The following is a 13826-nucleotide window of genomic DNA, read 5'->3' as shown; positions in this document are numbered from 1 at the left end:
ACCGTGTCCCGGTACCTGACCCCCCCCCTCTCTTTTTTGATCTCCAACCTCTACATCTTCTACCGCCTCCTTTCTGTTTGACTTTGAATCCTGACTTTCCTTCTTTCTCTCCTCTGACTCTCCTATCCTTTTACTGGAGGACTTCAACTGTCATATTGATGATCCGTCAGTCTCCTAGGCATCTTGTCTTCTCTAACTTCCTCCATTGGCCTTCACCAATGGACCAATTCCACCACCCACAAGGATGGTCACTACTTAGACCTGGTCTTTACTAAAAACTGTTCCCTATCCTCCTCTCTTCTACTCTCTGACCATCACCTCCTATCATTCACCACAACTCATTCCCCTCACCCCACTCCTAACTGTTCTACTCGCTACTCTCAAGATCTTCACGCTATTGATCTCTCTGCTCTTAACCTAAATCCTACCCTCTCCTCTTCCGCCTTCCTCTGAAACGGACAATCTCATCAACTCTTGCAATACTAACCTCTCCTCCTCTCTCGATCTATATTCCCTTTCTAAGCTCCGGCACACCCGTCCCTCTAACACAGGGGAGCGCAAAGTGGGGGTGAGTTTCTGCGGGGGGGGGGGGGGGTGGCAGTTACATAGGCCCTGCACTCTTCCCCAAGGCTTTTAACTTAAATGCCGGGGGAGACGCGAGGCCTCTGTAAATCTCTCTTACCTGGTCTCAGCTGCCTCATCGGCGATGTGTCGCCTTGACATCACGGAGTCAAATGGCAACACGTGATGTCACATGACATTGTGACATCATATGACGCCGTGAAGCTCAGAGCCGGTAAGGGAAGGGGGGCACGAGCCGACAGGGGGCCGCAAACAGAAAAGTTTGCACACCCCTTTTCTAACCCATGGCCTTGGCTAAATTCAGAAACACAATCCCTTCACACCTACACTCGCTCCTCTGAACGCCTAAGGCCTCGGGCATGGTCAGCGCTTATGCGCTGACCCGTGCTGAGGCGCGCTGCTGCTCGGCAGTGAGCCCCTGCAGCCGCAATAAGACCGGCTTTAGCAGGGGCTCGCTTCCGCAAGTGTGCGGAAGCGTAAGTCTTAGCAAAATGTTAAATTCAAGCGCTCAAGGGAGCGCAGGGCCGGTCACGTGAGCGGTTCGCCCAATGAGGGCGAACCAGCTCAGTGACGTCACAGCCCCCCCCTACCTCCCACGACACGCCCCCGGACAGCGCGCGGACCAAGGCCAGGGAAAGCACCCGCTTTCCCTCAGCCTCCGCGCGCCTCAGCACGGCTGCAGTCCTATGGACGCAGCCTAAGGCGGAAATCTCACACTCTGGCTGATTTTCTGCACTATAAATTTCTCCGCTCCTGTTTTAACTCCTGCTCTCTCAAAGGCCAAACAACATTAACTTTTCCTCACTCAAGTATAACTAAACTCCCAGTCTGTTGAGGTTTGATTAATGTAAAACAATATGATATATGAACTTATTATTATACGAAAGAGTCCACTTTCATATATGTATACTTGGAACATTTTCTATGGAATACATTTCCACAAAACAAACATTATACACTGCTCGTCCACAACAGGAAATGTCACATATTGTAAAGGTAATCCTTTCTGTCAGCAAATGGCAGAATACGTACCATTCCCTGCAAACATTATAAGAACAAAAAAATAACCCGTCAGAATACATTTTCATCACGCTGATAACATTGCACCTATTTGTGCTGTAAGATTCCTTTTGACCGGTTCAGAATATTTACCTCGAAATGTTACAAAAAAGGCACATAATATGTTTTATTTCAATATCATGCAAGATATTTGAAAGCCTGGTTCTGACATCGATTGCAGCTTTGTATGTCTCTTTCGCTTCTGTGCCCTGTGCCAATAGCTATTCTAAGGTTTGGCAACCTGTCAAAAGAAAGATCGATGCAAATAAGTGTGTTTTGGTTCCATTTTGTTATTTTCCTGCATTGAACTGACGTTCCATATTCAGCAGAATGGTAATTAAAATGATACTGTATTTGTGTGTCTCTCTGATCTGTCTTATATATTATCAGTCTGATTAGGGTTGTTGATTTATCCCTATACATGTAAGGCGTCAGATGGTGTTATTACATGCATCAGATCTTTTGGCAAGCAGGGCTTTTTATTTAGCGGTTTTATGAAACTAATTATCAGACAAATCAACAGACAGTTCCTGCACGCGCTGTTCAGTTTTAGGTGATCAATCCAAGAAAGTGACAATAAATTATTCCAAGATAGAGGAGATGCCAGTATTGTTTATGCAGTGTACAGGCAGTCCCCGGTTATCCAACGGAATCCGTTCTGGAAGTAGCGTTGGATAGTGAAACCGTTGTAAAGTGAGTCCCATGTTAATCAGGGGCGGTGAGCGTTGGATAACGCATTCAGGCGTCTGATAACGCATTCAGGCGTCAGATAACGCATTCTGGCGTCTGATAACGCATTCAGGCGTCTGATAACGCATTCAGGCGTCAGATAACGCATTCAGGCGTCAGATAACGCATCCTGGTGTCTGATAATGCATTCTGGTGTCGAAAAACGTCCCAAAGTGTTGCATTGTAAAGCGTTGAATATGCCATTCGTTGTAAAATGAAACGTTGGATAGCAAGGACTACCTGTACACACAACCTGAAACCACAGAAATTAAATCTGTTACAATATATGGATGTGGACTACACAGCGTGTATTTCCATATATATTTAGCGTCAATGTGGTATAACAAAAAAATGTAGTGATTCTGTTCATCAGTTCAATACAATCCTGAATGTATTAAACATGGGAGCAGGTCATATTTTATCATTATATATACCCTATATTTACTCTGTAAAGTATGTAAATAAAAATGTAGTGATACTTCCTAGCCCCTAATAACCTCACACGTCACTGCATTTGTAAGCGTATCAGGTTTCTTCTAGAGCAGCAGTCCTCAAGTGGTACTCTAGGACTGGAGCTGACCACCCATGGGTTACGGGATGCACGTCATTGACACAAACTCCCACAGTCAGGGGCCCCAAAGAAAAATGTGTGCTGATTTTCCAAAGGCAAAAAGCAGACAAATCTTTGCTTTAAACATACTTATATTTGCTCAACCGTTACATTACTAAATTGTTATTTTGAGTCAACGATCAGTGGTTACACCTTTTCAGTACATATTTTATAATTTTCAGTGTTTCCTTAAAGCTGCAGTTCAGTCTTTTTTTTTATTTTTTATTTATTTTTTTACTTCAATAGTTTCATGTGTGCAATCTCTAATTACCTAAAGAACTGTATAGCTGCAGGTCAATTCGTTCTCCATGTATTGATCGGCGAAATTTGGTGACATAATTGGAGCTGGCATATGTTTTTCTTCTGCTTCTGTCACTCAGAATATTAATGAGCACTCCTGCACTGACATGTGCAGAGGGAGGGCAGGGCTGACAAAGGGGTGTGCCAGGGCTTGTGACAGGACATGAAGCCTTAGCAAATGGCTGTTAAAATAGAATACAAGAAAATTGGTCTTTCAAAGTTGTTTTTTTAAAAACAAAAACGCTAAAAGTATTTTTTCTTACTACAGAACTGATTTATTAAAAAAACACACATGCAGGATATTGACTGAACTGCAGCTTTAAATACATTTATTGACGTAACCAAAGCTTTAATCAGATTATCTGTTTAACAGATTTTCTTAATCCAGTAAATACATTTGATAATGTTTTTATTTTAGGGGGCGTGGTGTAACAATATTAAGAAAGTTGTATTGATTACATATTTACATTGTAATGTTCACTTACAGCCAATTAGCATTGGAAAGGTTAAAAATTAGTTTGGATAAAATGCAGCAAAAAATATTTTATTTAAGTGTATAAAAGTGGCTGGAATCTGTGGAGTGGTTTCTGGCTCCATTAGCAAGGAATGATTTCATTCTATTTAGATGGGGGATAGGGGAATATCAGTGAAAAAGGGGAATATCAGTGAAAATGAAGAATAATGGCTTGCTTTACTACTGGTTTTTGTTGGTACCAAAATAATTTAGGACATTTGGCATATAATACGGCTCTACCTTTTGATGTTTCAGTAAAAGAAGAAATGGTATTCTGACAGACATACTGTATACGTTAGGGGTAGCCATCTCAAGCCCTCAAGAGCTTCAGGTCAGGTTTACAGGATATCCCTGCTTCAGCACAGGGTGCCCAATCAGTGGCTTAGTCTTTGACTGGAGTTGGCTATCCCTGGTATAGGTACTTAAGCATAATAATATCATCATTTATTTTTTCAGTAACTACAGGCCTCCACTTAAGGGGCATCGCAATACTTTACAGTCAGTTTTAGAACAAAATACAATTATTTTGTTACACAAGAGACAGACAGGAAAAGAAACAGAGTTATAATAATAAATGGTTGCATTCATTTAACAAAGGTTATACGCATTCAGTTTACAAATATTTCATGGACAGTCAGAAATGATTATGGGCATAAGTAACATTTACATACAGGAATAAAATGGTGTTAGAAGAGGTAGGATAGACCTTCAATGTGTTCGAAGAGGACCTGCCTCAAGGAGCTTGCAATCTATGGGCAGGGTAAGTTGAGACATTGGGTACAGGGGATGAAAGGGTTGGTGAGTATTGGAAGCAATAGAGCAGCTGTAACATACCACCCTTTGGCTGCCCTTCAGCTGAACGCCTTTGGGGCGACTCGGGTGTTATGTCCCAGAGATTCTTTGTGGAAATGAAAAAAGCAGCATGGCAACACACAGTATTTTATTTATTTATTTATTTATAAAATGTTTTACCAGGAAGTAATACATTGAGAGTTACCTCTCATTTTCAAGTATCTCCTGGGCATAGAGTTAAAATGACAAACAATACATGGTTACAAGTACAGTTACATAAGTGAACAGGGGTATACATTATATACAAGACATTGCATGCACAGTTAAAGATAATATATATTATGGGCGTATGTAACAGTTACAGACCAGATTAAAATGTGAGACCGCTTTAGTTTTGAAAGAATTTAGACTGGTGGTGGCTGTGAGAGCCTCCGGTAGATTTTGGGGTGCACGGTAAGAGAAGGAGGAACGTCCGGATACTTTGCTGAACCTATGGACCATGAACAGTCTTTTGGAGTCAGATCTCAGATGATAAGTGCTGCATGTGGTAGGGGTGAGGAGCTTGTTCAGATAGACGGGTAGCTTGCCCAGAAAGTATTTGAAGGCAATACAGGAAAGATTAACTTTGCGCCTAGACTCAAATGATGACCAATCTAGTTCTTTGAGCATTTCGCAGTGACGTGTGTTGTAGTTGCATTGGAGAAAAAAACGGCATATTGAATTGTAGAGGGTATCAAGTTTGTTAAGGTGAATTTGGGGTGCCGAGCCGTATACTATGTCCCCATAGTCGATAATTGGCATTAGCATCTGCTGTGCGATACGCTTTCTGACCAGCAGACTTAGGGACGATTTGTTCCTATAAAGTACACCTAGTTTGCCATAGGTTTTGGATGTCAGGGTATTAATGTGCATCCCAAATGGTAAATGGGAGAGTCAAACCATATGCCCAAGTATTTAAAACTAGTAACAGGAGTTAGGATGGTATTAGCGTTGGTCTGATCTGGAGCTCAGTCATTGGAAGTTTTAAAAATTTAGCCTTGGTCCCAAATACCATTGTAAGTCTTGTCAGTGTTTGAAAACAGGTTGTTTTGCGAAATCCAATTTTCAAGTCTCAAAAAGTCGAATTGAAGTATGTGTTCAAGGTCGGAAAGGCTAGGGCTGTATGCATATAAGATTGTGTCATCTGCATACATGTGTATTGAAGCTCCCTTACAAGCTGTGGGAAGATCATTGATGAACACTGAGAAGAGTAGGGGCCCCAGAACAGAGTCTTGTGGGACACCACAGGTGATATCCAAGGGGTTGGAGCCTGAGATAGACACATGTTGGGATCTACCTGATAGGTAAGAATGAAACCAGTTTAAAGCATGCTTCCCTATTCCAGAGCACTGGAGTTTGTGTAGCAAGATAACACGATCAACAGTATCAAAAGCCTTTGCAAAATCTAGGAATATTGCACCAGTGAGTTGTCTCTGTTCCATTCCACACTGGATGTCATTGCACTTTTGCAGGGTAGTTACCATGGAGTGTTTGGGGCGCAAGCCGGATTGGAATTGGCTAGGGAAATTTGTCTTGGTATAGTAATCACTTAATTGGGAGTTGACACATTTTTCCATGACTTTGGATAGTATTGGGGGAAGGGAGATTGGCCTGTAGTTTAAGACAGTGTTTTTGTCCCCACTTTTGAAGATTGGGACAACTCTGGCAGTTTTACAGGTCTTAGGGATATGGCCTGCAGACAGAATAGAGTTTACTATGGAAGCAATTGGTTTGGCAATGTCTGGGGCACCAAGTCTTAGGAACTTAGATTGCAGTAAATCAGGTCCACATTGGCTGCGTAGTTTTAGTTTGGGGATTGCTTGTGTAATCTCCTCTTCAGATACTGGGACAAATTGAAAATTGTGAGCAGTGTTGGGCGAGGGTGGGGCTATAGGGGTACTCTCAGAATGAGGTTCATGTTTGTGTTTAGGTTGCTTTTCGCTAATAAGTTAGTAGCACACCCCACAAAGTAATCATTGAATGTATTTGCAATGTCAGTGGGATTTGTCAGAGTAATATCCTCCTTAGTGATATGACTTGGTTGTTGATGACTAGAAGGCTGGTATATATTGTGGATAACCTTCCAGAGGTTAGCTTGGTTTTATGTATTCTGGCAAAGATTGTCAGTGTAATATTGTGCTTTTGCATGTCATGTTTGCCTTGTGCACATATTCCACAGGCATCTGTAGTTATTAAGATCCTTTGTAGTGCCAGCTACTTTGTAGCTTTTCCACAAGGCATCCCTGAAATGGTAGAGTGCTATAAGGTCAGTTGTAACCCACGGAAAGTGGGCCCTCCGTACTCTTATTCTGCGTAGTGGGGCATGGGTATCACAGAGTTTTAAGAACTCGGATTGGAAATAGTCGAGAGCAGAATCAGGGTGGGGAATTAAGTCGATTCTGTACCAGTGGCAGTTGGTAAGGTCAGCCAGAAACTGTTGTGGGTTAAAGTTTTTAAATGTTCTAGTGAGGAGAACTTTAGGGCTTGATTGGGGTGGTTTAATTTTCCTTACACAGTACACTATTGCATGGGCACTGAAAATGTCAGGAAGGATGCCAGAGGATTGGATTCTGTTGGGACTGGAGAAGTGAATACAGTTTAGCAAGGAGTGGTTGTGAGATTTCAGGCTTGTCCGTGTGGGTTGGGAAATAAGTTGCGTTAGGTTAAGTGACTTGAGTTGTATATGGATTTTGTGGTTTTTATCGTTGAGCCAATTGAAGTAGAAATCCCCAAGAACTAGCAACTCACTCTTCTCATTCAGAGAGGAAATGTAGCCAAGAAACTGGGTGATATCAGTCAGGGACTGTAGAAGGGCTTTAGGGGGGGCGGTAGATGCCAGCAATCAGGACGGTCTTAGAAAAGGTGAGGCAGATTTTGCCAACTAGGATTTCAAAAGAGAGAGGGCTTGGGGGGGGAGGAGGGGGGCAATTTAACAGTGTAAATTGTAAGGTGTCTGCAATATAAAATAACACCCCTCCTCCTCTCTTTGACCTATCTTTCCTAGAAACGGAGTATCCCTGAATGGCGATATTTGCATTGAGAGCTTTAGGGGTTAGCCATGTTTCTGTGAGAACGATAGCTTTGGTTTTATGCATAAGACACCATGCCCTTAGTTCATCCAGTTTGGGAAGCCGGCTCCGGATATTTATATGGGCGACAGATAGACCTTTTTGGCATTTGAAGGGGGTATTCTCAGTTGTATGGGACATAGTTGAAAAGAGAGGGTCCGAGTTAAGTTCAATATCACCTGCTAAAGAGAGTAACAGTATGAATTGAAATTTGAGTAGTTTTTTGCAAGTTGTACATTTGTGATGTTTGCCATTAGAGTGAGCGGTGGTTGATGTGCTGGTTTTCAGAGTTCTCCGCCAACATTCAGTAGATAGTGCAAGGCTTTTGAGTAATCCAGTGTGTATAATGAAATTGGGTGTGGGCCAGGAGGGAGGGGATTGTAATGGATAGAGAGAGTAACATTTCCATGAGGCCATTAGAAAGAACAAAGTTGAGATACATAGCAGGTTCATTATCACAGAGGTAGGTAATGTTGCATGAAGCTGTTGTGAGCCAAGTGAGTGTGTGCAGACTAAACAGCAGAGGTGTGCCTTTTCCTTGCCAAAATGTTTTGCTGCCTTGCAATGCTAGGGCCTGTTCAGGGTTTGCAGAGGGAGACACAATCAGACATGCAGGGAGGAGGGGCTGATGGACTCCAGGTGGTATTTGAAGTAGCTCTTGACCCCATGCTGTTAACCCCTTCCACACTGGCTTGGTGGACAGGGGCAGTGAAGGCATATTGGGGAGCCTTCCTTAGCCAGATGCCTTTGGGGCTACTCAGGTGTTAATCTCCAAGAGATTCCTTCTGGAAAAAGAAGAGTTTACAACAATAAGGCCCAAATCTACAAAGTTGAAAAGTGACATGACCCTAACTTAAATCATGTTTTCTCCATTAACTATAAAGACAGGTAGTGATAATGATATTAAGATTAAATGCAAATTAGGTGTTATAACATCAGTAATCCACTAGAGACGATTAAGGGTAACACGGGGACTGGGTTACGTTAGTTAGTACATCCCTAAACTTAGCATTACTCATATCCAGACTCTGAAATAGGGATTTTGCATGGTCTGAATGGACACCACCGTTAAGTATGATTTAACTAATAATACAGCTGAACCCCGTTATAACGCGGTCCTTGGGAGCCACAGAATGAGACCGCGTTATAAGCAGATTCACGTTGTAGCGGATCGCGCTATAACGGGGTTGAGCTGTAGTATTATTTTCCGGGTCTATTTCCCTTTCCTCTCTTTCTCAACTTGAGTTGCGCTCCTATTTCAGAGTCTGGATCGGAGTAACGCTAAAGCATAATTAACATCACGTAATAAGAAGATAACGCAAAATTATGCTACAATAATGTGACGTTACGCCCAAGCTAAGACAATTTAGAATGGCCGTTTTTATTGCAAATCAATAGCTTTTACAGTAAGTGTTAACCTTAGGAAAAATAACATACATTAATGTTTTATGTAATATCATATTATGAGCCTTGATTTAACTTTTGTTGATTTACCCCTACGAGTGTAATAACAATGACACATTACAGTAGAGGGTGTCAACCACACATTATATAAGTTATGGTGCGTTAAAAAAGTGACAAAAACCCTCCACCGTACAGTGAACAGCAAATAAAAATATAATTTGTGAGCACATTCACATGTCTCAGACAGGTCTGCAACCCGGCTTTTCACCACTATGTCTTGGCATACAATGCTTCCACTGCAGCCAGGGATTCTGGGAAATGACATGCAAATTAGCATAAAAGCAGACACTGTGCTCATTTGCATGTCATTTCCCAGAATCCCTGGCTGCAGTGGAATCATTGTATGCCAAGAGATAATGGTGAAAAGCAGGGTTGTAGACCTGTCTAAGACATGTTAATGTGCTCACAAATTATATTTTTATTTAAAGCGAAGGGTGTATAACTGAAGGCTAGCAAAATGATTGCCTTTTGTTACTTGACGTGTGACATTCTTTATTTTTTGCAGAGATGAGGAAGAGCTAAGGAGATCCCTCTCTGAACTCGCAGATCCCAATCCCAAATCCATAAAACGCATTAATAGCTGTGGCAAGCCCTTCCTGAACTTCTCACAAGATCCTAACATCACAACCTACAAGCATGGTGTGCTGGTGCGGAAAATCCACGCCGATCCAGACTGCAAAAAAAGTGGGTGCGAAAGTACAACAGTGAATACTCCACCTGCTGGGGAGTATTTAGTGTATTGGTCATAACTCATTTTATATTCCTTGTGCCCTCTATACATGAGCATGTGTCACTCAGTTAAGATATTAATACGGGAAACATAGATATCAGCGTATCATGATTACACAGGTGTATCAAGCAGACTCTTATTAATGGGGCAAATGGCCCTTTAATCTCTTACCTGTCTATCTTCCATATGTCATTGCCATATTTACTAATCACGACTAAACTGTAAAGCTTGCACTCTTTTTAACCCCGAGCTACCTATTAAAGTTGTCGCTTCTACCTTACTTTTCTTAGCCTAGCATATTGTATAAAAGTCGTACCAAGAAGGTTTACCCAGGATCTCTGTCAAGGCATTCTTCCTCTAATTCCTCATATCCGTTCACATAACCACTTCCCAAAGTAGCTGCTGATGCAAGTGATGCAACATGGACAGTACATTGACGTTCTATTACTCCTATCCTAAATGACGCTCCTAATTCTTTTAAATACCAACATGGCCATTTGGAGCTCTTGATAATTAGGGCCCCATAATTAAAGTGGAGAGCAGATTTTACATTTTGTTCTAACCATATTTATTTATTTACTAGCTGATATACCCGGCGTTGCCCGGGATGTAAATGCGTGAAATGATATGATGTAGTTGTTGTTCAAAAATTGTGAGGTGGGGTGGTGTGGGGGGGAGAAGAGGTGGTGTGGTGTGCGGGGGAGAAGAGGTGGGGTGGTGTGGGGGGGAGAAGAGGTGGGGTGGTGTGGTGTGGGAAAGAGGTGGTGTGGTGTGGGAAAGAGGTGGTGTGGGAAAGAGGTGGGGTGGTGTGGGGAGGGAAAAGAGGTGGGGTGGTGTGGGGGGTGGAAGAGGTGGGGTGGTGGGGGGGAAGAGGTGGGTGGTGTAGGGGGGGGAAGAGGTGGGTTGGTGTGGGGGGAAAAAGAGGTGGGTTGGTGTGGGGGGAAAAGAGGTGGGTTGGTGTGGGGGGAAAAGAGGTGGTTTGGTGTGGGGGGAAAAGAGGTGTGGGGGGAAAAGAGAGGTGGAAGAGAGGGGGGGGGGAAGAGAGGGGAGGGGGGGGGGAAAGAGAGGGGAGGGGGGGAAAGAGAGGGGAGGGGGGGGAGAAAGAGAGGGGGGGGAGAAAGAGGGGGGAGAAAGAGGGGGGAGGGGGGGAGAAAGAGAGGGGAGGGGGGGAAAGAGAGGGGAGGGGGGGGGAAGAGAGGGGAGGGGGGGGGAAAGAGAGGGGAGGGGGGGGGGAAAGAGAGGGGAGGGGGGGGAAAGAGAGGGGAGGGGGAGGGAAAAGAGAGGGGAGGGGGGGGGGAAAGAGGGGAGGGGGGGGTGAGCGGGCTGTTTGTGAGGTCCCGTAGAGTGGTGGCAGGAGGGGTGGTGATAGTGTTCTGTTTCTGCTGTCTGGCGGCGGCGATGTGGGGTACGTGTGCTGATAGAGGGTGTTGTTGGGGGGGGGGGGGTGCCGCATGGCTGGCCGCTCCACTTCCCGCCTCGGGACTGGGCGGGCGTAACGCTCGGAGCACGCAAGTGCCTGTGCTCCCCCTGCGGGAGCACCACGTGGCACACCAATGCCTGTACCTCCGCCTACCGTGCGCGGCCGCCGGACCCGAAGCGGGGAACCTGACTGCTAGACCCCTTCTGGCCGCCAGACCCCTCTGCTCCCCGAAACCACCCCTCCCCGCCGGCAGCGTGCTCGTTTTAGAGGACCCGCGGCGGAAAGTGCCGCGTGGGGTAAGGGCGTAGCAAAGGGGCCGTAATGGTGATAGGGGGGGCTCTGTTGTTGCAGGCCAGCGCCGGGAAGGGAGAAGGGGTGAGAGGGTGGGTGGTCAAGGGCGGCCAGCCATTGAGGAGGGCCAGAGGGGTGACAGTTGGGGGGGGGCAAGTCCACAGGGGTGAGAGGGGGGGGGTGTTGTACTTATTTTTTGGAGGGGAGGTGTGTGTGTGTGTGTTGGCCCGTCACTCCGCCTCAGGCCAATGAGAGGTGTGCGGGGGCGGGCGGGCCAAGGGACCAATGAGATTTCCCCTAGGGACACAGGACATCCAGACAGGCATACAGTGCTTTCACTAATATAGGATAAGAAAAAATGTTTTACCAGGAAGTAATACATTGAGAGTTACCTCTCGTTTTCAAGTATGTCCTGGGCATAGAGTAAAACAAATAATACATGGTTACAAATACAGTTACATAAGTGAACAGGGTATACATTATATACAAGACATTGCGTGCATACTTAAAGATAATATATATTATAGGCGTATGTAACCGTTACAGACCAAATTAAAATGTGAGACAGCTTTATTTTTGAAAGAACTTAAACTGGTGGTGGCTGTGAGAGTCTCCGGTAGGTTGTTCCATATAGCTTTGTCCTGTATTCTAAAGCCTAGGTCAAAGTGGAAGATTAAATAAAATGTTTAGAAAATTAACTACCTGCAAACGCTGCATCGACTTGTGATCTTTTTCTCATTTATTTATATTTTTGTTGTCCGATAATATTCTCATACCGAAACCTACGCTAATCGGTGGAAATGTGAGACATTTATTGACTTTAATATATTTTGAGTCATATCTGCAAGTTTGTGTTATAATATAAATCATAGAAAGACATACCAACGAACTCAGTGTCAGCAGTGTGATAACGATCCAGTTTTGTATCCCCGTTCCCTAGTCTGTAAGCAGCTTTGGTATAAGAAGGTAAGATCAGAAGAAATACTATGGGACATATTTAGCAAGCAGTTCTACTGCATGACACGTTCTGTGCAAGAAGACACCTTATTATCCCGTTCATGTGAAAGGCCAGCTTTTCTAAGCAGTGTTACTGCACCTTTCATGCTAGAAAAAAACCTTAGAGCCCAGTCACTTGATTGAGCCGTAGAGGTCCATATGTACCTAGCTGTACTGGAAGGTGTCTTATTGAGTGACACTGCTTGGTAAAAAAGGCCCTGGATCATTATTACACTGTTGACCTGGAAGCGGTTGAAATTGGCAGGTATACCGAAATATAAGCCAAGTATACAGTACTGAGCTATATACTTTTCTCCCAGTCATACCTGGTTCCTAAAACTCTAAGCGCGAATAGGTGTCTCGCGGCATACCATGTCATTTGATTCTGCTGAAATATGATTTAGGCATTTATCTGATGTTAGAGAAAATGAAACAATATTATTGCTGGCTGGATGGTTAAAGCAATAGTGTTTTTCCCCCAAACACTTCACATAAGGAAGAAGCTGCACTTTTCGTCCTTTCTTCTCCTTCGGTAACATGTATTAGCTTCTCTGTTAATATATTCTTTAAAATGAGTGTGTTACTGATGAAACCCTATTAAGAGCCTAATCTGAAGTTATTTAAAACATAAAAAAAAATAAAAGAACACAATCTGAGTTAAATTGATTATATCAGGGACTTACGGTCTCGATTTATTCTTTGTTTCTCGTGCACCTATCTTTTCCCGGCAGCCCCGAGAGGAAAGAGGGGCTGGAAGACATTTCACGCGATATTGAAGGGGATGATTCTATACCTGCAGAAGGTAAAGTGTGCTTTGAGTATATGAGACAAAGGAATTGTTATTGAGGTTTACAGATACAACGGAGGTAGATGCTGTGCATAGTCAGCGATAGCAGATAAGTACCACTTATCATCTGGGCCGCCAACAGGAATTACAGTGCCCATGAAAGAGTACTAACCTGAGTCCCAGGTTAATGAGCGGGAGGGAGAGGGGAGTGCTGAAGGTAAATCATTGGGGAGGGGGGAGGGAGTACCTGTACTTCCAGTGGCGGGTGACAGCACTCAGCAGGGGGCCATGTATGTATGTATATCTTTATTTATATAGCACCATTAATGTACACAGCGCTTCACAGCAGTAATACACGTGACAATCATATAAATAACAAATAATATAAATAACACATCATGGGAATAATGCTTCAGACATAAAAGTAACATTTAGGAAAAGGAGT

General features: G+C 43.8%; 1 protein-coding gene across 2 annotated transcripts in view; it reads left to right on the top strand.

Annotated features, from left to right (window-relative positions):
* The window catches only part of PSD (pleckstrin and Sec7 domain containing), a 188762-nt gene that overhangs the window by 161166 nt on the left and 13770 nt on the right, over positions 1 to 13826 (top strand). For both annotated transcript variants that reach the window (XM_075610700.1, XM_075610701.1), the window contains 2 exons: positions 9663 to 9841; positions 13326 to 13396. In XM_075610700.1, the coding sequence (XP_075466815.1) occupies positions 9663 to 9841; positions 13326 to 13396 (250 nt within the window). The remainder of the gene's footprint in view (positions 1 to 9662; positions 9842 to 13325; positions 13397 to 13826) is intronic.

Source organism: Ascaphus truei, chromosome 8 (genome assembly GCF_040206685.1).
Source record: "Ascaphus truei isolate aAscTru1 chromosome 8, aAscTru1.hap1, whole genome shotgun sequence".
NCBI lineage: Eukaryota > Metazoa > Chordata > Amphibia > Anura > Ascaphidae > Ascaphus > Ascaphus truei.
This window is presented reverse-complemented; position numbering and strand designations above follow the sequence as displayed.